We start from the raw sequence: 24,893 nt of genomic DNA, 5'->3' as shown, positions 1-24,893 counted from the left end.
CATTCCTCCTTTGATTGTGATTTTCTTTTATTACTATTATTCTTACCTCCTATCCTTTCTAACATGCATATTTTTAATTGTAGCTTTGATATTGTGAAGTACTTTGGACACTTAACAAAAAGGATATGAAAGCATTCTCGAATTCATTTGAAACCTCAAATCACCAAGTTCAATCCCAGTCTCCAAGAGTATTCACATCATGTTATTCAGCTCAAACTGAACAAGTTCTGCTTTCACATCTTCTATTTCAAAGCAGAAGCAGACTCTCACATTCAATCTGTTAGAAAACCCTTAACAGATTTTCAAGAAACACTTTTTTATGGTCAGATCAGGCATTTACTTTTTGTGCCATAATTTTTGTGTATTTAGAGTAAACAACTCTTTCCCATTTCCTTGTTCTCTTTCCTTTTGTTTTTAATGACTCAGGAGACAGCAATTTTGACTCATCTGGCCTATTTTAAACAAGCCATTCTCTAACTTCTTTCAGTAGGAACAGGATGATGGAAGAGGGATATTACCATGAGTTCAGATAATTCAGTGCTGACTACAGATGGTCAGAGGTGTGTGCAGTATTAAAGGGAATATCTCATCAGTAACTTGTAGAATATTTAATTAACAAAACACGTGTAATAAGTGCTAAACAAAATCTAGAGATGATCACTTGAGGAAGGAGACTTAAATACAAAAAGCAATATAAAAAGCACCAGAACACAAAAGTGTATCATCTTATTCTAACAAATGCAAGAAATTAATTAATTTGTGAACAATGAACTCTGATACATTTATAAGAAGTTCCACATTAACCACATTTTTGCAATGCCTGTCTGGAAGTAGTTCTTTTTCTGCAAAGATACGTCAGTTAAAGGGTTTGTGTCAGGATAATCTTTTTTGTATTTATGATTAAATTTTAGAAAAATTAAAGCTTACATTAATAAAGAACTCCAGTAACAGAGGTATCATAAGAAAAGAACCTCTCCAGACTTCCAAGTACCTTAAGTATAAGGCAGTTAAAAACTACTAAGGCTCTTAGTATTCCCCCTCAGATCTGAAATTTCAAAGACAGGTTTAAAGAAGCTTCACAAGATACTTTCTGAACATGCTCACTATACAATCACTGCACTTTAATTGGGTGGAATAATGTCACATTCCCAACAGCAGGCTTTTTACATGAATCAAAGCAAAAAATTCTAATCAGGACTGGAGATAGCACATTGCAAATATCCTGGGTATAATTCCTGGCAGCAGTAAGCTGAATGGAATACTTAGTGTCATGGAGACCCATCACAAGATGAAATTTGTCTCAGGGTGATTATTAAATACATTCATATCCATGGCAGTTTTCAACACAGTGGGAGAAATGCAAAACATGTCTGTTAATTTGCCTTTTGGGTGCTGTTTGCTTCCAGTAAAGGACTAACAGCAATGGCAAATTGAAAGGCAAAAGGAATTCCATTCCCTGTTGTCAGCGGGCTAACATGGAAACTAACAGCTTTCTGCTTAAACCTCAGTAAATTCATTGAGATGGAGATGGACATTTAGATTCAACTTGTGTTTGTGTCAAAACATTTCAAACTAATTGGACAGCAGTATAACTACTGCGCCTTCAGCCCCCTTCCAATGATCACAGCTGTATTTTCCAAAAGAATCCCAGAAGGGCTCTGGCTAATATCAGAGGAGAATGCTTTAATGACAGTGGTGGCACTTTGCTTCTCCTGGGATACATGCAATGTATTGCATGACTGAGTCTGAGCTGGACAGTCAAACCATGTCCCTACAGATTATTTTTTTTTTTTTCCCCTGGTTTGTTTTTTCTTTAACCAGAATTTCAGATACTTTTTGTCTCGGTACCCACACCTCAAATTTTGCAAATGTAACCTCAGAAGAATTGTCATTGAGGAAGGAGTTGTGGGAGTGTGAATGGCAAAAAAAAGTGGCTCCCTGAGCCTGTCATGCTCTTGCTAGACATGCGCACACAAAAAGGCAAGGCAACATGTGCATGGTGTCAGAATCTCAGCAGAGGCAAGATGAGTCTTGGCTGAGCCAAATTCAGACAGAGACCAGCAGGAAGGCACAGATGTGCTGTGGACATTAACATAGCCCATGCACATGCATGCTTGCAGATATGCTTCCTTCCTGAAGTTTCAAGAGTAGGGAAAGGAGTACTCTACACCATGCTAAGGATCCACGTGTTTCCTAGTATTTAGTGTGATTTTTAAGGCATTATCTATTTAGAATCACAGTGTAACAGGGCATTTCAAGCTAAAAAGTTTCCTGTGTTTCAGTTATCAAGTAATACTGCTGGGAAACTTCACTTTAAATTAAAGAAATGTTTTTCAAACTAAAAAAAAACACCTAATGCTTTACACAAGAAATAAAAATTCTTTTTTCTTGAAAGTGCCATAATGGTATTTTAACAGAAAAGAAGTTCTATTTATTCAAGAGGCATATTACCTAACAGAAACCTGGATTTACAAGGCACTTGTTTGGCTTTAGGCTTTCAACAAAACTGTTGATTATTCAGTACTTCACTATCAAAACAGTCTGACTGATGGGCAGAGACATCCACCATATGTAGCAACAAGGCTAATTCATATGGAGAAGGGAGCTAAAAAATTAAACTCGTTTGCACAAATAACTAAATCATTAGGAGATTTTAAGCTGGATTTTTGCTCCAGCTGATACCACACTTACCTAGAAAAAAAAAATTCATGTGAATTATCTGTTTGTGCCTTTTATACTTTGGTCAAATGTCTGCCAGCAGAAACCACATATCTCAGATACTTAAAAAAAAAAGAGTAATTTCACATCTGATGTGGTTTGGGATTGGTATTCTCTAATTCAGTGTCCCCACCAAGACTCTCCAGGAATGCCTTCTCCCAGGAAGCAACTTCTTTTCCCCTGCCCCCATGATGTGACATTGTGCAGAATAACCTCCTGGCCAACTACTCAATAACCTCCCTTCCAACTGCTGCAAAAATTAACCATGTCCAGGCCAGAAGCAGGACACCAACTCTCACTTTTTCTTTTGTCTGAGAATTTTTTACAACAGCCTTAGGAATTTCCTGAACCAGTTGCTCATTCCCACTAGCAAACTCCAGTGCTGCACCCTTAGCTATGCCGATGCGACCACTTGCAGGCCATCACCAAAAGACTCTTAAGGAAAGGAGGATTAACAGTCTCATCAGAATGGGGAGCGTCGATGCACCCCTATCAACAGCAACTTGATTCCACAGCACCTCTGCCACCTGGAGAGATAGGGTGAGAAGGAAAGTTGTAAAACATCCAGGGTGTCAAAAACATGAAAGATTTATAAAGGTTATCCCTCCTCTCAGTTCCCTTATGTAAAGTTGTGACTGTTGCACAACTAAGTACATTTAGGTGAAGATTAGGTGACAGATAGGCAACAGATACTACGGATTTGGTTAGAACCTGACTTTTACAGATATGCAACTATATATTAGTACTACTGCTGAAGGAATTATGGTAGCTTCAGAGAATTTGGTCCAAATTCAATTTCAGTTTCCTGAGAAAATGGTGTCATAAAATACTTATGTAAATTTACATTGAATAGAAGAAGATGCTTCAGGGCTACACAATACAAATATCTCCAGACAATTCATTAGGATTCTCTCAGAAACAACCAATCTTGCCACTCCTGCCAGAGAGAATGTTCACTTCTGAAGTCTCACACATTTAGAGCTACCAAAGCCATATGCTGCTTTTGAGGCAAGCACAAACACACGCTTGCTGAGGCTGCCAAGCACCCACACCATAAATAGGATTGTCTCCTAGGCTAAAGCATAACAAGTGCTAAAGCACAAATAGCTTTCACAAAAAAACAGTATCTATGTATCTGTACATTTCATTACTTGATAATGATTAAACCACAAAATCAGCACTGATAAAGGCGAGAGCCTGTCATTCCCAGGATTGTATTGATTAGCTAAACCGTATCATACCAGTGTTATCATCCAGCCATACTGCCACTTCTAGTCCATCTCACTTGCAAGACATGATATTAGTGCTAAGTGGTGCTGTTTATTACAAAATCTTCTTTCTTCCCTTACTATTGACAGCAATGCTTTCACTAAAACATAATTTAATAGTACTTAATTTCTGCTAACCTTTTCTCACATTTCCTTCACTCTTCATCTCATCCTTCACTTCTAACAGTTGACTTCAGATTATGAGTTTTTCATGTAGGGGTTGATAAGGATTTGCATGGACAGCAGACCAGCTACAATAGATCTTCCTTTCATCCTTGTTTCCTCTGCTGCTCACACCCATGTGCCAGCACAACTGAGGTAGCACCGCTGTTTGTGCAGCTGCACATACCAGAGACAGTCATCCAGGCTAAAACATATCCCAGGGAAAAAACCCTATTGCAAACCATATCAGTTCACACATCCACCTTATCATAAAGGCAAAGCCCATGTGAAGTAGGAAAAATTGCTCAAAGTGCTCCAATCTGAGCACTGAAAGGTACCAGCAGAGAAAGCGAGTTGGGGCAGGGACACACACCTTGGCTGGGATTCCTGAAATCAGTCTCACTGCCAAAAGTCAGGATTAAGTGAAACAAAGCATGCATATTAGCAGGCATCTGGTCTGAGACTATGCTCAAGATTTCCATCTTTTGCATCCTAATTTGGGCACCTGACTTTTTTAAGCCTTCATCTACTGGAGAAAGGAGTTAATCTTTTTAACTCCCCACAGCCAATCCCTGAGAGTGCTGAAAACAACCCGTGTTCCCTTCCTCCTCAATTTCTTCTGCTTTTAAACATCCTCCTGACTTCTTCACCAACAGAATACACCTCTGCAAAGCCAGAGACAACAGCAGTGAGTCCCTAGTCATACTACATTCCACTAGGTTGCAACTAAGTCCCACTTCCAAGAGAAGCCCTGGTCTAGTATAAATTGAGTACCATAAGTGAATGTCCATCAGTGCAGCACTGTCTGACAGGATCCCTTCACAGTTATACAACATAAATACTTAAAACTACTTTATTCTCCAACAAAACTATGATTCTGTTGAAAAAAACATGCATTTAACCAGAGAATATACAAAAGCACTATTTACTTGTAACTTACACATTTAATATTTCAAGTACCTTAAACATTCACTTTAGTCTCAATGCCTATTTTTAATTATGACATCACCAGTTTAATTATAAGATAAGAACTTCTGGGCTTGCTGTTATTAAACTGGTTATGTTTTAGCAGAAGTTCTTAATATAATTTGAAATGCAAGGCAGTGGCACTTTTTTTTTTAAACTTACACATTCACTGAAAGCAATAAAGAAGAATCACTGGTTGGCTAAGTGAAACAGTATGCAGACATCACTCATTCCTCTTCTTGGGAAGGCTGCCAAATGAAAACATGATGGGAGTATGGCTGAAGGTGCTGTGTGGGGTGACAGAGTGCAGTGCTAAAACAATAGCTGACTCTGCACATTCAAACTCCTACTTCTAGCTTTTCCCTTGGATAAAATAAAAATGCATTTATTAAAGTATCTGTATATTCTGGTTCCAGAAGATCTGTGGCTGACAAAAGGATTCCCAAGTCTTTAGCACTCCTTTTCCTTTGCTGGCACAGGACAAGAGTTGTTTTTTTTAATTAGTGGAAAAGCATTTTCAGTCGAGCTAAACAGTTTGTGAATCAACACCTAAGCCTGTGGCCTTAGAGATTTATTTTCTATTTCCCCAACTTTGAAATCCCAGCTGTGCATAAGAAAATTGTTCTGTGCAAAGAATTGGGAAATAATGAAAACAAACATAAAAGTACAGTGCCGTCAAGAACCTAGATCCACAAATAAAGACATGGAGTGGCAGAAAGACAGCTTCCAACCCTAGAACACCCAATTCAGAGAAACAAGTGTCCAAACTCCACAGATATCTCTTTGATGGCAGTGGGAGGAGGGGGTGGTACAGACCTATGGAATTCCTCTTTAATGTGGCTTCAGTGCTAGATGTCTTACTGGCAGTAGAGGGGAGGGGGGAAATAGTTTAAAGCCCAGCATATGGTGCAGGGCAGCACAGCCTGCATTTCAGGATAAGAAATCATCGCTATCAATTACTAGGAAAAGTTTCAGTAAGGACCATTTTATTTATTCCCACTCCAGCAATACCTAAGGACTTTCCATTAGGTCCACACATGACTGAACTCCATGTTGTATAGAGAACACAGAAGCTATTTGCTTCCTAGACAAATGAGCACAGGTATGCTGGGCTGGTGCGACAGCAGATGCACAATGGATGGGTTTCATGGCTTAGCAACTCCATGGTGTGAGTAGAAGAAACAGAAAATACTCCTGTTTACAAACTATAAGAAACACTCTGCCTTGGGATACTCTCCTGGATGCTGGCATCCTCAAACACAGGCCCCATGAGCTCTTCTTGACTGTGCCTTCATCTTTGAGCTGCTCCTCCTCTTGCAGTACATGTGCCAAGGAGCCTTATCCTCCACCAATGGGACTCTTCCTCCTCCATTATCACAGCTCATTCTTGCTTTTGGAGACCATGGATGGAAGAGAAAATAATGCACCGAGAACCACTGGTGGCAGAGTTTTCTCTCTTTTGATACTACCCTTAGACCCCTCTGAGTGACCCATTGTCCATGACAGCTGAAGCAAAGACTAGAAGGAATGAGATAAGTGACAGCCCACACCATACTGCCACAGCAGGGGAAGACAAAACTCTGGACTCAGATGCTCCTGATTTGCCCAAATTATTATTATGGTCCCATCAGGGGAAGAAAATACCAGGGCTGAGGCTGCTAACTGCTTGAATGCCTCTCTGAGAAGTGCTGCTACTCAACCTTGCTCCCAGTAGATGGTTCCAAGCTGAGAAAGATTTCCTTTGTTCTGTAGGCTGGCCAGGCAATGCACTGCACTCTGCCTAAATATTTGTGCAATCAACTTTCACTATATAACCTGGAAATATTTGCATTTGTCATGATATTACCTAAAGGCATAGCACTGTCAAAAAAAGTTGTTATCTGACAAATTTGGAAGGCTGGAACAACCCCTTCTCTTCCCTCCCATTTATGACCTTTTGAATCTTCAATTTAGTTTTCCAGTGCAGCATAAATCTGGTGATCTGACACTCTTCAATAATATTTGTCAGGTTACCATGTCATTCTTTTAAGGGGATAGTGCAAATTCACTGACCAGCTAGAAAGGCTGATCCTGCCTCATGCCAAATGCCTGTCTTTCTCCTTTCTTCTATCTCCCCAGCACCCACTCCACTCCAGCTGCTTGCAGGAAGGGGCAATGTCTGTCTTAAAAACCTAATGCCTGCCTTCTTCAGACCTATGCTTCTTGTCCCAGGTTGAGGAGGGCTGCTCTAAGTCAAGGGAGAGTTCACCACAGCAGAAGAGAGGAGACCAGGATAGTGAAGGCAGGTCACTCAACAGACATGCATTAGTGAGGAATATAGCTTCCCTCTTCTCCTGATCAAGAACAGGCGCTGAAGCCAGAGAAATTTGGGAATGGGATGCGTTTCCATCATCTCCTTTCCTCCCCCTAGTTATCTAAACTTACTTTTAATGGTTCAGTCAACTTTATTTTGAGTAATAGCTTTCTGCTGCAACTTAAAGACCCATACTTCAAGAAAACTGAACCCAGAAGGGAAGTCAACAGTGATAAGAGGATTGATATTTTGATATTTTCCATATGTAGCAAGAATATATATTAAAATAAACCACCACAGATGATTTCACAAAGAGTTCAGGAGGCCTTTTAAACAAACCCATCCTTCAAACACTGAAGAGAAACACTCTGCAAGAAACTAACTCAGCAGTAACTCAATAGAGGTTATTGTGCAGAGGGGGCAAAAATCCACACGAAAACCACACAATACCATACTATTTAATTCAATTACTGCCAATAATATTTTAAGCTATGTTATAAACTCTGAAGTCTATGATACAAAAACTCATCCTTGCTACTGAACCACCCCCCCAACCTGTGCAATTCCTAATACTGTAAGCATTTCAGGGTACTCTAGCTGTTTCTGTCAGTTTCTTACATTTTTACAGTGTCAATGGTGCAGTATTTACTTGTCATAGGTCATGTCTTGTATTTGATCCATGAAGTGACTGCCACACTCCCAAAACTATATATGAGATATTCTGCTCTCATTCGAAGCCCCCCAAAATATTTGTTAATCTCATACCATATGTCAAACAAACCCCTGCTATAATCAAGACTAAAAAAGGTCAAACTAGAAGTAGTAGCCACTAGGATAAAAAAAAAATAAATTGCCTGTTTAGAGAAAGAAATAAAGGGAACCCAAAAAGCCATCTAAAAGTGGGACTATATAAGAGTGTGTCATGGAATGATACACAAGGAAGTTTAAAGAGACCAAATTAGATGCTTCAAGGAATAAATTCGCACAGTCTTCTAATTAGACTGGCTTGCCATGATACTGAACAGGAGCAGAGCCTGAATCCTGAACTGATATAACTATGTTGTGTCCAATGTCTAAAATGGCTAATTCGGCACATGCTCAGGTTTCACTGGATAAGATGGCATAAATAAATGAAGGTATTTCAGAAAAATCCAGCTGATTCTCAACTATTAACCAGCATTTGACAGATCTAGAAAATATTTTCTTCTAGTGTTCTTCTCACACTACACACATTTGTAAACATCCTTCAAGGAAGCTATTGTTTTCAAAGACATATTTGGAAATTATATAAAGCACTACAGGGATGAATGCATTTGGAAAAAAAATGAAACAAAGACAGCCCACTTGACACAGGTTATCCTCTAAGTACATGTCATATTGCACACTAATAACATAGTTTACTGCAAAGTTTGTTCTAACTAGAAAAAGGATATGAACCAGTTTTACATATAAGGGTTTGAAGATTTTTTTTTACATACCCTGGGTGTTGCTGTCAAACAAAAGATCAAATGAACCTGTTAAGAGCTACAGCACTCTGTGCTGTTGGAAATTTTTCTAATTATAGCCAGTTCTGTAAACAAAATCTGATTAAGTTTTCCAACAGCAAAACAAGGTGTATGGACATCACAGGATTAAATGGAGACATGGAGTAAAGGAAACAGTAGAGCAATTTCATGAAGACAGACAGGTATATGAATGAAGTGGTAGTGGTTTTAAGCAGAGTATTTCCCCCTTTTGACCTTCCAAAAGGGAAAGAAAACAGAAAAACAACCCCAACCACAATAAATCCTGTGAAACTTAAGGCAACCAGGACTTAATATTATTCAAATAACTGGACAAGTCTGATAAGCAGATAAGGGACGGAACTATGTCCTTTCAGTTACACCCCCTTTAGGCACAATGAGGGGGGAAATAATCTGCCTGAATCCCATTTTACTGCTTCTTATGTTCCTTAAATTTCTTAATTTTACCCCTTTAAACAGCAGAAACCACATATCAAAATTGCTACAACTTCCCCAAAAAAAAAAAAAAAACAAAAAAAAACAAATCAGGGCAGGCTTATTGAGAGGTGGCTTTCCTTCATTTGTCTGTGAGCCTACTAGCCAATTGACCTACATACTGTAAAAGTGGCACCATTGCTGTTTCATTCTCCTACTCCCAGCTGCTTCAGTCTCCATCCTTTGCACAGTAAGGATGAAACAGAAGCCTGAACTTTACACTTCACTGTTTTTGTTGGCCTGAATGTACTTTTTTACAGTATTTTAAAATCTTTATATGTTTTTATAAAATCCCTTCAATGTATTTTTGAGGATTACAATACTTGTGTGAAGTTATGGGGTACTAAGTTGATGTAAAGATATGATTCATTCCCTTTGTGCTTAAGATCCTGCTGCTTATGCAACACAGCACAAAACGATGTGTCTGGGAAAGACATTAAAGTGGAAATCAATCTGATTTTCTTTATAGGCAGAGTCTCCCCCTACCAATCCTTTTTACTCACTAGTACCACCAGATTGTAAGCTACACAGTGTATAGTAACACCAGAGCTTTAGTATGAGCCTTGTCAAAGGCTAATGTGCTATCCCTGTAACAGAAGCGTCCAGCGGGGAAAACTATTACATGTATTTCTCAAAGAATTTTCCCCCCATTTTATTACAAAAGCCCCATAACATGACAGCCTCAGTTTTCAGAGCATCTCAGTAGAGACAAACTTAGAAAGGCCTTTACATTGTCCATTTTTCAGCTGTGAAATTGTTGCATGAGCAAAATGCCTTGAATACATGCCGCAGCACTAATATTCCCAACATATTTCCATCTATTCTGTCAGGGCAGGGGTTAATACAGATATGGGTTGGCTGGATTACTGACATTTTGTGAAACAGCAGGGGAGGTGGAAAGAAGAAATAAAATGGGTGCAAAAGATACAGGGTGCATATCAAGGAGAAGAGAGAATGAAAGATGACCGTAGGGCACATCTACCTCAAGCTGAACTTTTTTCTGGAGAAAAGAATCAAAACAGGAACTTCCAGCCATTTAAAAGAATGAAGCTGAGGTTCTGTTGTAAAAAAATAGCATTTGAACATTTTCTAAAGAAACTTGAGTAGCACGGGCACAGGATCTGAAACTTGACAAGGGCTTCCTTTGAGCCAGAGAAGTCTGTTTGGCGTTCAGATTTAAACCCACCCACACTTGGATAGCCAGGAAGGCCCTGAGAAATCCCTTGTATAACCTTCTTGGCAGTATGTCCCTCCAAATGTTCTGCCAGCACAGTGGTACCCCAGCACCTCCAGTGCTCCCAGGGGTCCAAGCTCCTCTTGACAGCTCACAATGCTGTGATGTTACCTTGCAGACAACTGCAATAACAGTCTGCAAGGCATGGAAAAAGAGTCACTAACTCTGGCAGACACAGGACTGAAACTTGGACCACACCATCCTTTGTTAGGTTACCTGAGGGCTAAGCAAATTAGCCCCAAAGCCCCAGCAAGGATCAGAGGAACAATGATAGGTGGAGGAACACTCTGTAATGTAATCACTGGACAAAACTAACCAGTGAAAATTAAAGCACCCTGAGCCTGTTTCCTATGACAACCCAAGGGGAAGACGAGACCATTGTCCTTGGTGTGAAATGCACCAAGGTGGGTCAATAGGGAAACTCTTTGATCAAAAAACTTTGCAAATGAAAGGAAGTGATTGCATGCAGCAGCACAGGACTCTATGGGATGCATGAAAAAGCAAATTTTGGGACCATGTGAGCCTTATGATGGGATTTTCAAAGAGGATAGTCGGAATGTGTAAAAATTGTTTAGTAGAAGGAGCAAAGATGGGAAAAGAAGCAATCAAGGTGGATTGAAAAGGAACAAGTGTGGGAAGAAAATGAGAGAATAAGGGAAGAAGGGGTCAGCTGTGTGTAAAGGTGTCTGACCAGTAATCTGACTAACTGAGCTATGTGCTTGAGGACCTCTCTATTCTTATTAAATCTGGTCTCTGACTGCCTTTTGTGTGGGTGTGCTGTCTGCTCTGTACATATGAGGACAGAGAGTGCGAGGAAAGGGCTGTGCCCGTCAGCTGGAGTGAGTGCAAACCTCAGGGGCTTGCTTGTGGACTCTGGTGGCATCAGCTGGAGCAGGACAGAGGCCCTGGGGGCTGCTCCTGAATAGACTGAGGACCTGAGGCCAGCAGCAGTAGCAGTGACCCATGTATTGAGTGTACCATATTGTACTGGCAGACTCCAATCTGATCATCAGAAGAGAAGGAAAAGCACTGGGTCAGCTGCACTCTGTGTTCAGCTGAGAGCTGGCTGTGTAGGTGGGTGCAGGTAAGGGCACTGCTTCCCCTCTGTATTGACCTGGCTGGGCTGGGCAGATGCGTGGGATGAGCATGGACATGCTACCTGCCACATCCTTCTCAAACACACAGTGAATGCTTCAGGAAGCCACAACTTGGTGCAATACCTGTGACTGTGAGACAGCAACTACATCTCCTTTTATCTAACTGACAGTATGAATACTGTGACTGTGAGATCTTTGAAGAAGTCTCTCAAAATAATCGGTGAGTGTTCCATCTGCACACATACTTTTATGTTAAACATGAAAGAATCAGATGTATCATTCAATGCACTAAGTAATGATCATTACAAGTGAGTATCCTGCTCCCTGATTAAACAAGCCACAGATTGTTTGTTATCTCCAGCTTTTACAATTTTAAACCAAGGCAAGTTCTTTTCCAAGTATTTTAGATAACTTTGTTACAATATTCTCAATATTCTCCTCGTTTTAAATCCAACTCGTATGCAGAATGCATTCACTAAAAAAAAAAAAAGAAAGAAAGAAAGAAAAGAAATCTTACCTCCAAGCTGTAGAGATATTTGAAACTGTTTTTTTGATTGGCTGCCTTTTCCACAGCTTGAGCTAATTTTATTGCTCCTTTACCACCAACCGACCAGTGATTGCAGGGTACGGCATCAAATGCTCCAGACTCCTTTGCAATCTTACACACCAGATCAACCTCAGCTGGAGAGTCAGTTCTGCCAATCAAACAGTCCTGTCTCATTATTTTGTTTAATTAGTTCTCTGTTACAACCTTACAAACTTAGCCTGATTTTACCATCAGCAGTGGTAACGCAAGTATATATAGAAATTGTGCCAAATACATCATGCATTTAAATGCAGCACATGTATTTACATATTTCAAGAAAATTTTGTAATTGTTATAGCTAATTAACATAGTATTATCAGTATCGTAATAGTATACTATTGTATCAGTAAAATAGTATATCGTAATAGTATATATTTTTTGTTGGTTTTAGAACCTTAAGAACAAGCTGAGAACTTAAATATCTTTATATTCATGATGAAAAAAGGAAACTCTTACATAGTTTCTTTGTTCATGCCAAATTGAATAATTTAAAAACCAAGAAAAGTGAGGAATTTGAACAAGAGTAATGAAAGAACAGACTTACTTGAAGACGTTTAGAGCAACCACAACAGGAACTCCAAAGAGTTGAGTTATTTGAATCTGCTTCTGTAGATTACAGCAGCCATCAGCTACCAGCTGGAGGTTCTGTGCAATTAAATAAGAAATAATGGAAATGGTAAAATACATAAAGTCTTCTCCAGCCAAAGAATTTTCCATAAATTTAAGTGAACATAAACAGTGCTGATCATGACAGTTGCAGGCAAGTGAAATTCTTCCAGATGAAAGTATTCTGGCACTTATTAATTCTCATTCCAATTAATAAGTATCAGACACCATTAAGTAACTTAGCAGTGTCCAAAATTTGTACATGAACCCATTGCTCTCTTCTGAGACACAGGAAGATGGTGCAGCTGATGACTGGTTGCTTGTCATGATTGTGAAAGGGATGTTAGTACGCTGTTTGCAAAGTTTATTAACAGACTGCAGTAGTGGGGTGGGGTTTGACATACAGATGTGTTAGATGCAGAGTTCATATATACACATACATAGACTATTCCAAGCACATGACTGGATTTCCTTATTCACTCTTTTATCTCACACTTTGTAGGCCCTGTCTTAGCTGTAACAAAGCAGATATCCTTAGCTTCATATAAGCAGAAGACAAGAACTTGTCTGGAGTGAAGTGACAAAGAAAACAAGCCAGCAGAATTCACTCTTTTTTGAAGAGTGACATCCCACCCCAAATGTGAAGCATAAACATATTAAACTTTTTTTTTAATGAACAGGTTATGCTATCATTAATTTCAGGGAGTGTCCTTGACTCCTACACCACATTGCTCTTGTGCTTTTATAAATGCCTGTACATTGTTCAGTCTGAAAAACTCTGGAAAAACTATTGAAAAAAAGTTATTTTTCAGCTATTTCAGCTTATTACAATCCACCATGCAGTCACACACATACACCTAAGAGGGGTAACACAAAGGGGCTGAAGGAGGATGAGGTGGTTTTAGTTGTTGGCAGCGCCTGTTAAAGATGTCCACTGAATGTCAGCTTTAGAGCATGCTACTGTCAAACTGAGGCTACACACTGTCTAAGCCAGAGCAAGAAGTTCTGATTCTCTGTGCACCATATTATTTTGTTCCTTTAAACAAAACCCTCTTTAAAGTTTTTTAACAGTTCCTCTTACCTCTTCTGTGTATTCTTTCTTCAAGGGTGCACCAGCAGTTACCTGGAATCAGGCAATATTAAACAAGCAAAGTCATCACAAATTAATACTTGTCATAACCCTAAAGGGTCTGAAGTGCAATTTTGCTTGCTTTCTGTACTGCCACTTAACCCGTACCAGTGCACCCAGCATCACAGCCTGACTGCAGCTTGTTTTTTACTCTAAGTTGCACCAGCACACAAACAATAGCAACACCTCTTATTGTATTTGGGAAGCAAGACACAGGTAATATCTCAGCAATTAGCTGCAAAAGACTACTAGGGAGGCAGCTGGATCGCATTCTACATGTTGTTACAGCACACCAGCAGTGCAAAGACAACAGGCAGCAATTTCCAACAGCTGAAGAAATGACAGCAACATAGACGAACATCATCTTTGATGTTCTTTAATTACTGCCCATGGCAAGGAACTGCATGCAAGCAATTTGTTGGAAAGCACAAAGGTATACATGCAAAACGCATCACGGGGATGATCACTGAGTGATGTACTGAGTCTCCAAGGAGCACATAACGTCAATCCTAGGCACCAGATTTACTCAATTTTATCTCTAGCATTAGTCCTTTTTGTAGTTAACCTCCCAGTAAAAGTATCTGGTACTCTACATGCCTCAGTGATATAAATAAATGAAACCTTTAAACTTCTAAGGACACAAGTGAGACAGAAATAGAGACAGTTATTAAGATATAAGTCCTATTTTTGCTAGATTGAGTGATAACACATGTGAAAATATACTTGTCTTGATAGGGATGGAGAAGTATAATTAAAAATAAAGAAAACATGCATCAGAAGTGTACTAAAATGATATAAAATTATATCATTATATTAACCTGGAAGACTGAAAAAGGGTAGCTCAGCTTTAACTCTTAGAGAAGATTAGCTGTAAGGGAAACCATGCCTTCTAAAATTTTGTGGCTGTAGAAACAGCTCTGGTATTTTCCCCCAGTGTGACTGTTTCCCTGGCAGCATCACTCTCCAGCATGCTGCTGAGCAGATGAAAGTGTTCCTAGGAGTTAAGTGTCTGTCTGCTTGGCTAGCACAGTCTGATCTGATTGCACATTCAGGGAGCATTTCTACAATCAGTAATCTGTAAAATCTCTTTGTGGCTTAGACAGCAAAAAATGAAACACTGGTGACTCTTGGTACACCAGGAAAACACTTGCAAAATTTCATCAGTTACTTCAGCATCCCCGAGGGAATTAATCTGAGCAAAATAAAAGGACATAAGGGGTACCCATTACTGGAGTGAAAGAAATGTCAAAACCTTCACTAACAATGTTCTCTACTTCCACTCACATGCTGCAACTCAAACTCTTCTCATTCCTCCTCGGCTGTCAAATTTCCCAGCCTGTGACGACTTCAGTGCAATTACAAATGCTATTTCAAAAGGCAGGGAAAAGAATATCTATCTCTTACAGCCTTTTTTTTTTTTTTTTTTTTTTTAATGCAACAACCTTCCCTTCCTCTGCATGATATAGTACTTCTTCAGAGCTCTTTTGCCCCTCATCTTTCATTTGTGGCTTAATCTTAGAGATAGCATTAACTTTAGTGATAACATCTATACAATGAGGTATCTCAGAAGGGTTATCTAAATACTGCCCCACAGACTACCCCAAATATTTCTTAAATCAAGGTATTTTACTTATTTCAAATATTAGCAACAATTTGATTTTTCCAAGAAAGGTGCAAAAACTTACATTTGGCCCACCTCCATGCATCTTCAAAGCCCTCACTGTAGCAACAAGTACAACCACACTGGGAACCAAGCCAGAGGCTCTGCATTTGATGTTGAAGAATTTCTCCATCCCAATGTCAGCACCAAAGCCAGCTTCAGTTACTGTTAAACATTAAAAAAAACAAAACAAAACCACACATTAAACATGCTTTTGGTTAAACACTGGAGGATATTTCTACTTCAGAATATAGTGTACTTAAACACACACCAGTACTCAGTTTTGAATGAACTTTTAAATAGAGGTCTATTTACATTACTGAGTCTGATTAAAAACCTATTCCCAGCTCAGAAATAAATCCTCTTATTCTTATATGTACAATATGCCATCAAAGGTAGTTACAGGGGGTGAAAACCAAGCAATCTAAATGAGTTTGAACCAAAGTCTTTAAAAAATACCTAGTCCTCTAAAACCACTGTTTCTGTCAATTATGTGTAAAATTATTGCAAATTTTCAGATATAAGACTTTCCTATATTATTCCTCCTCCTTTGATTTCACTAAAGATGTGCTTTCATCACAATTAGTGCACCTAAATTCTCTAGGTTTGAAGAACTTCTGGTGAGCTGTTGTTTTTGTGCAGAGGATGTTTAGTTATAAACACAAACCAGCGGTTACAGCCATATTTCAGTGTCGAATATGCTGTTAAGTAACTAATTTAATAACAGGATTTTGCACCAAAGAAGTCAGATATGAATGTAACATGACACAAGAGAAAAATCTGTGCAGAATTAGGATACACCTGGTAAAGTATGTTTAGTGGAACTACAAATAAAGAGAAGATAATCTGTATTAAATGATACCAGCCTCTTCAGAGCAAATTTGTTCTGATTTGTCAAATAGAAATTCTTTTGATTGCTTCTTTTAAAATTCAAGTAATTTCTTTCTATGATGCAAAGACGGGCACACAGAAAATAATAATTAAAAAAAGGATTAAATCTCCTGTTGGTTGAAAATTTACTGATGCAATGATTTCCCACTAGAACACATTAAAGAGGTGGGTTCAATCCACAGCTCTCAAAGATGCAAAAGGACTTTCAGGCAGACAAGTCAGGGCGAGAAAACAGCTTGCTCCAGAGCTTCTGGACCTGACTCCACGCAGGGCTGGTAATGTGTTCTCATAGCCCAAATGAACTTGTAAAAACTCGTAAATTCCCTTCTCTTTCCCTCTTGCCAGCAGTTTTGTCTCCCATACTTAGGAGGGGAAGGGACCACAAAGGGCTGATTGGACATTTCAGGATTGGCAACTTTCAGCGGGGTCAAGGGGGAGGACATACAGATGTGCTCTGTTGCTGGGGCAGAAAGCATCTCACTGTTGGCAGCCACTGCACTTTACGAAGTCCCAGCCTTTGAGCATTTGTCCTAACCCCACCAGTCCTTTTCCACCTCTTCTTCATTTTGCACAGGCTGAAACAATTGCCTGGATCTGCTCGGAGGGAGGAAATGGCTGCTGGGGCTGGGAGAGGAAGCCAGTAGTAGCAAACAAGGGGGTGGGCCTGCTGGGGGGAGCAGGGATCTCTTGAAATAGTAACATGGCAAGTGTCATGATTAACGTTCTCCTCAATCATTATAATAACTATATCATCTATTTCTAAATAGCCCTGAGAAAAACAGACACACCAAACATGGGAAAAAAATATGTATGTTTACACAAATGCAGTAATTCATAGGAGCAAAGCTAATGCCAGGATAAGTTACATTAAAAGCAGAGTCAGGGATCACATTTCTGTTTTCCAATAACCCTCATTCTTCTTCTCCAGTCTCTTATGTGGCATAGGGTGATTAATGGGAACCCTGAATTAGGACTATATAGCCACGATCAATCTTTAATATAAACAACAGATAAACTACCAAGTGCTTTAGAGGGTGGGAAAATAATTTGTCTCTTACAGAGATCGCCAGCACATATACATAGCAGTCTCCTAACATTTCCAAACAAAGTTTCCAGGGAGTTAATCCATTTCATGCCAAGCCTTTTCAGGGATCAGTTTCCCTCTGAGAAAGGGGGGACTGCAAGTCTGCCTTTCAGTCGGAGAAAAGCAGAGATGTCAGCCTTCCACAGCAACTGCTTGCACAGCCAGCCTTCGGGCAGTCCAGGCAGCCAGGGCTGTGCATATTCCTCTATTCCTTGCAACCTTCTCTTTGATAAGGAGGGCAAAACTCACATTTGCCTAAATCCAAATAGTGTGTTAGAGTTCACTGGAGTGAGTGCCACAACATAAGAGACTGGGATTTTTTCATTGGAAGTGGAGGAAAGGGAGACAAACGTCAGTGCTTTCTCCAGTGTGCGGAAGGAAACAGGATGTAGTAGAAAAGCTGCCTGGATGAAAGTTGCAACTCCATTTTATTTCCTCCAAGGAATATTAAGAAGATAGAATAACATGCCAAGCTATTATATTTTAAAATCTTTGTGCTGAAACACTTAATACAATTACTTTCAGATTGTTTCCTGCTTTCAAATGAAAGCGTCAATGAAAAACACAGACTACGAATGGGAAGTTTCAAACTACTCTACATTTAATGATCATGAGATAAACCAGCTAATCACTTTAAATATAACAACAGAAATTGAAAGTAGTATGCGGCAAGCTAATCACTTTACACGTAACAACAGAAAATTAAAGTACTACACACGTCCATTTATTTTGATAATAATTTCTCATAAATAGTTTGTCAATAGAAGAGAATTACAGGTAAACTCACATAAAATTTGGGCAACAACTACTTTAATAGTTGTGGTCTGCTGTACTTCAGCTGAAGAAAAGTTTATGACACAAGCACTACTACCTGCCTATACATTTTGGCCCAGCTTCAGCTCCCCTCCCCTGTTTATCCTGTGTATCCCAAGCGACCATTTCCCAGCTCCATGAACCATGGCTACCTGGGCTGCTGCCCTGAAAGCAGGTAGGGGGTTTGTAATAGGTACCAGCATGGTGTTAATTGCTTGCTTTGATTTCCAGGCCACAAACACAGTTCCAATGCAACTTTAATGAAAGTAAAGAGGTAAATGATTTGCCTTCAGCAAATCACAGAAAACACACAGGTATTCGCACTTCCAGACTGAGAACACAACTCCATGGCAAACATACACTAGATCAGTGTTATTACAGTCCCAGGCCTTGTTTTGCCTTCTGAATCCCCTCCTTGCACTGACAAGACTCAATGATGAGTTGGACAAGGGCTAAAATATTATCTTCTGTATGCAATTTTCAGCCAGTACAGCTCACTCTGTGTGGTCATATAAAGTACAAAACCGAAAGTGCAAACCTGTTGTTTGATTTTGTACTTCAGTTTTAGAGCCTAAGCATCATAAAGAACATTGGAATGAGGATTAAAAATTAAAATTTTGTGTATCAACAGTCCACTACCATTGCATTACTGATAAGAGTGGGCTATAGGTCAAACCTAGCAATTAATTTACATATATATCAGAAATAAACTGCATCAAAATGGTCAAATAAGGTCAAATAACTCGTTGTCATAAAATAGCCACATGAGTGTGACCAAAAGCAGCTCATTCTAACACATCTGGGTAACTGTGGGTCTCGGGTCAAAAAGCCAGTAGGCAAAACACAACACACAATTGCTACAGGTCTTTTTTGAGATGATTTATGTGACACCTACTTCACCCACTCCTGCTACCAAAATCATCAATAAACCATAGTTTTCTTTTAGAGCAAGAACCCTAAATATCAAAATTAGGTAAGGGGAAAATGAGGAAGGAGAAGCCCATAGGGGTGAAATTAGGCAATAGAGAGAAGTCTGTCAGGTGGTGCAAAGTCAGAACAAATTCTCTTCACTGGAGCCTTTAATTCTACTTCAAGGTTAAGGCAAATGAACAAATCACTCTCATGGTTTTGTTTCTTGTTTATAATTATCATAACCTCCTTCATGTAATTACTGCCTTATCAAGGACATCTGGGAATCACCTACATGTGACAATAGCTTAAATAGACAGTGTCCTGTGTTAAGCATCTAATCAGATTTCACCATCATTCTTAATACAAAATCTAATTTTTCTCCATCTAAAAATACATCTATCTTGCTAAAGCTGCATAAAGTGGTTCCACATTACTCTTACATTGATATAGTGCTTAAAAGCCGTACAGAAAGTGATGTTTAGAATATTTTTCAAAAAGCTATTTCACCCACAATTGAACTTGATGTGTACTGAGGGTAATTTCTAATGAAAGTATCTTTTCCCTAGTCAGCCCTTTGTATCAACAAATCAATGTCAAAATAAAGCAGTTGTACTATAAAGGGCCAAGTCAGATGCACACACATGAGGCGAAACTTGAGGACAAATTGTGAGCCTGGATTCCTGAACAATGTAAAAGGAAATGGAAACTCTGATCTGCAAGTTGCCATTTACTCCCCACATGTAAACATAACTGTCCTAGGGCAGCTGTCTGCTGGTAAACTCAGGAAAGGAAGAGCTCAAAGTCACAGAAGCACATGAACTGTGAACCTGGAACTGGAGATATGCTAGCTATAAAGTACTGATATGTTCTTTTTTAAGTGAAAAATACCAAGGTGCTCTATCGCCAAAATAAACCAGGACGATCAGTGATTTCTCTAACAGGATATCATATTTTTGTTAGTATAGCTAGGGATGAATAACCAGATGTTTCTCCATTCTGACTCTGGCAATTATTTGATGTGAACTTCCATTATTATGACTGATTTTGGAATGTAACAAATAATTTTTTCTCCCCCTCCCCATCCCCCCAAAAGAGGGAGTTTTCCTGTTCATTTTTCTTTCCACGCATTCTCAGATGTCATGGAACACAGGAACTCACTGCTACCACTGCTGAACAAAAAGTCCAGCAGAAAACTACACATGAATATGTTAAGTCTGAACATTTTCCATGCCATGAAGAAAATACTTTGCACTGGTTATCAAAATTTTATGTAGTTGTTGTGAAGTCTAGAAGACATGTAATGGGAAAAGTATTTGCCCCTAAGTTTAACAGACCATAAGCTAATTGGATGTAATCTGTACTTTCCATCTTTTGCTAAAGAAAGAGGCCAGGATGGTATTTGCCCTGCTGACTTCAGGGCACTGAAGGTTTCTGATGGTTGACACCCAATCCATGGTTTTTACTGAACCAGCAGATATGGCAATCCATTCTGCCTTCCTTCAAAGGAGACTTATCTCCTTTGGCTGAGTCTCAGGCCTCGGTTAACAGTCACTGCTTGCAGGCAGCAAGGGCTGCATAGGAAACTTGGCTCCCAGGAATACACTTAATTTAAGTGCTGGTTCCCTTGGGACTCCATAACAAGCTATTTCAATCTTTTCCTCAGAAACATTTATTTTTCCATAAGAAACTAATTTTACCATTGAAATGCAGAGTAGATTTAAATGAGAAACTAAAGGTTACCTCATAACCTCTCACAGTTACTCACTTTTAATATAGATTGCTGCTAACTTTCCAAGAGCATCCCATACATTAAACAAAAGAATATGCACAATGACTCATACAGATCATTCCCAGACCATAGACAAAAAAGAAGCACAGAATGTTCATTTTATTTACTCCAAGCCAGACAGGTGAAGAAACTCTTTCAATTGCAATCCTCTGACAATTAAGGATACAATTCCTTTTTATGGGTGTTAAAGGCCTGTTTATGTATGTATGTTGCAGACGCTGAATTTTAAATTCAGTGTGGGAATCAAACTGAAAACTCCAGGAGCTGGCAGGAGTAGCACTGTGTGACAGAAAACATGCTCTGCACATCTCCGCAGCTCTGCTTGCTTCCCCATCTTGAAAATATAGGGAAGTGCAACTGCAATGATTCCTGCCTCCAAACCACCAATTTAGGGCATGGTTTTACACCATGGCTGAACCAAATGAGCACTCTGACTTGCTGAAAGGGTAATTCTTGTTCATTATTAAGTCTTCTACCTTTCTCTCCTGCTCTGTCCCTGCTGCCCAGACCTTTTTGGCATCCATTTAATTTGAAGGTAAACTGTTGCAATTTGCTAAACAGAAATCAAAACCATACAAAAACACAGTGCAAAAAAATTGTCAGCTTTTCCATTGGGCTATATTTGAATTAGTTGAAGTAAGACCAGACAAGTATCTGAACGTGTTCAAACAAGCAGCAGAAGCAAGGGAAGGAAGGAAGATACACTTCAGCAGTGGAAAACTTAATTCTTCCCTAGCCATCCTGTCAAACCATATTCCAATACTTTGAATGTAAAATTTGACATTTTCTTGCAGCTCACTATAGTAATGAGCTCATTATTTAAATTTATTACTAGAGATTAAAAACAAAAGATATCTTACAAGTCACAAATTATTCATTCTAATAGAAACTAAGCGGATTCACGGGCTATATGTTTATTTGAATGGCTCTGCTCAGCCTGCTGGATTTTACAGTCACTCTCTCTTTTAATTTCTGTGTCCTATACTCATGTAAAGATCTGTGACTCTTAGGTCAAGTGTTGCGCCCTGATATGAACTGCAATGCATAGCTGAATATACTAACCAAACATACACAGTCCCTGCTTTTGTTACAACATTAACCCGAAAAATTCAAACAAAAGAACTGTGAATTTTAGGTTGCCTCCTTTCACCATTCATAGCACATTTTCTTTGAGGTAACAGAGTAACATTTGCTCATAAGACAGATGACCACATTTGGAGCACAATTAATGGCACAGAAATAAGGCAATTACATTACATACTTTAAAGATCACCATGGTCTTTGGCAAAAGAATTATTAGTCTTCTGGTAATTACAAAATTAAAACCTCACCACCTCTTTATTTGGAGTTGCATGGAAGGAATAATTAACAGCAGCACTGATGGCTCTTTATTTAAGGCCATTCTTTTACAATTCTGCAAGGAGTACATTAACTTATGGTACCCACCGTATTTCCCTAAGGGCTTAAACTAAATTTCATCACACTTAAACCATGTTACTCAATGCATATCTCACTACCAGACTTTCATTTACTTCTGGTTTTAAAAGATCCAGTTGGCTGAAGCTCCTGACACGAATATAACTTTCATCAGAGTGAAACTGCTTTCTGTTGAGCTCTCAAGTTTTGGGTCCTTCTACACTCCCCTTAAAAAAGCCACTTTAAATGGACTTTGAGCGTGCTTTGAGAATTCATGTTACAAGCATCTGGAAAACACTAACTTCAAGAGGCAGGCAGAGAGCCTGAAAATTTCTTCCCTGGAAAAGTTTTAAGCATTTCATCAAATGGTCATGAAGCAAAACATGCTTTAGCACCAATACTGTACTGTTCTGTGAAAAAGGAAAGAAGGGATGCAAAGAACCCTCTTCTTGAGACAAACCACCATTTCAGCATATGCCCTGGAAGACCTTTTTTCTGGGCAGCAGAAACACAATCGGGCAATGGGTGATGCTACAGGTAGCGATGAGGAACACAGAATTTTTGGAGCCAGACAAGCTACCATCAGAACCTATCACAGCTCCGAGACAAAACCCATTTAAGCAGCACCTCCCACCACATGCTGGGCTGTGGGTGCTGTTATAAATGAAAATTTGTCCAGCCAAATTAATATGAAAAATAAAATATTTATTTTGCAATCGAATTCTATCTAGCCAGCCACAAGGAAAGAACAGAGCCGAGCCCAGGGTCGGCCCTGGGTGTGCAACAGGGAGTCAGCCTCAGCAGAGGTTTTCCTCCATGCCCACACACTTCCATCCTGGCACAAGCGGTTTTGATAGGGAAAATTCCGCCTGAAGCCAAGATTTCAGCAATCAGTCCTTTCTTCTATTCAGAGTCCATATGTTAATAAGATTTTCTTTTTTGGTGATGAGGGAGAACAAATCAGTGTCTGGAGTTTGTTGAATCCCTCAATGAAATTTACGGGAATTCGGGAACGCTGTATTCACATGTATCTGCCTGAGGATTTCCATGATCTCCATCTCGGGTCCTTCACGCCAATGATCAGCACCTGGGGTTTCTGTATCTCTCCAGACATGGCCCATCTCCTGGCGAGCCGTACCTTCTTACTTGTAAATCAGTTTCCAATCTACACCCGGTCTCACCTGCGCCTGTGAGGGTGGGGGGGGAATCCTAATACAAACATGTATACTCTAACAAATATTCAATATCACATATATCACATTAGAAATGGCGCGAATTATATCTACTACACATAACAGGTGCCCTCGCTTGCCTTCAGACATTGGGCATGGCTGGGAGAGGGGGGAGCCAGGAAATATCCCTGCCAGCGCCCGCGCCGCTCCTCGCTCTCCTCACAGACAAAAGCATTTGTGCATGGACAGCAGCAGAGTGGTGGCGGCCGGGGCTGCGGCGAGTGCCACACAACAAAGGGCCGCCGAATCACGATGATCAATGCCCCAGCCACTTGCGTGCCCGCCCGAGGCACGGCCGGCACGGAGCCATCCATCACCGCCGTGTGAGCCCGACCCGGCAGAACTCCCCCGCTCCGCACCGAGGCACACACCTGGAGACGCATTCTCCACTCTGCCCTCCTATAATCCGGGCAGCACCTGCATATTGTGATAATGATTTTGCCCATGACTTAGGCACTGTCTTTTCTGCGTACCCATGTAGTGCATCCCTCTCCTGGAAGGACAAACAGGTTCTGGATTTATGTCATCCCACTTACGTCTTTGCTAGGAGACAGAATGCCTTCCTTGCATGACTGGCCCGGGAGAGGACACCAACAACATTATTGGCAGCACAGCTACATCTTTTAGAAATTCATGGGAAAGAGCACCTCCTGTTATGTATCCCCAGGAATAAGAGTATTATCCCCCTGCATGAGCAGTTTGTCTTGATGTAAAAATGGCCCTGTGAAACATCCGATGCAAAGACTCTAAATTACACTGCAAGACTGCCCCAAGAGCTTTACTGGAGAATTCTGTGAGAGTGGAAATTATTCTACAAAGAGTGTAATTTGTGTGTATTAAACACATACAAAATTTAAGATATCAATAAACAAAAAGATGTTCCACAGAGAGAGAGAACACCAGGTACTGTTAGTAGTATTTCAGGAGACAGGAAATAATTCCTAGTAGTGAGAACATGCAGCATAAGCCACAGAAGAGCAGAGGAGGGTAAAAGAAGCAGGCAAGTAAAGCCCACTGTGCTGCACAGACTTCATGCAATA

The 24,893-nt window shown here is 39.8% G+C and overlaps 1 protein-coding gene across 5 annotated transcripts in view; it reads right to left on the bottom strand.

Annotated features, from left to right (window-relative positions):
* The window catches only part of MTHFD1L (methylenetetrahydrofolate dehydrogenase (NADP+ dependent) 1 like), a 145,270-nt gene that overhangs the window by 49,518 nt on the left and 70,859 nt on the right, over window positions 1-24,893 (bottom strand). For all 5 annotated transcript variants that reach the window (XM_072926936.1, XM_072926937.1, XM_032747316.3 and 2 more), the window contains 4 exons: window positions 15,742-15,881; window positions 14,009-14,050; window positions 12,866-12,966; window positions 12,253-12,430 (listed from right to left, as the gene is read on the bottom strand). In XM_072926936.1, the coding sequence (XP_072783037.1) occupies window positions 12,253-12,430; window positions 12,866-12,966; window positions 14,009-14,050; window positions 15,742-15,881 (461 nt within the window). The remainder of the gene's footprint in view (window positions 1-12,252; window positions 12,431-12,865; window positions 12,967-14,008; window positions 14,051-15,741; window positions 15,882-24,893) is intronic.

This window comes from Taeniopygia guttata, chromosome 3, assembly GCF_048771995.1.
Source record: "Taeniopygia guttata chromosome 3, bTaeGut7.mat, whole genome shotgun sequence".
NCBI classification, from domain to species: Eukaryota; Metazoa; Chordata; class Aves; order Passeriformes; family Estrildidae; genus Taeniopygia; species Taeniopygia guttata.
Note: the sequence above shows the minus strand (reverse complement) of the source record. Positions and strands in the feature narration are given on the sequence as shown.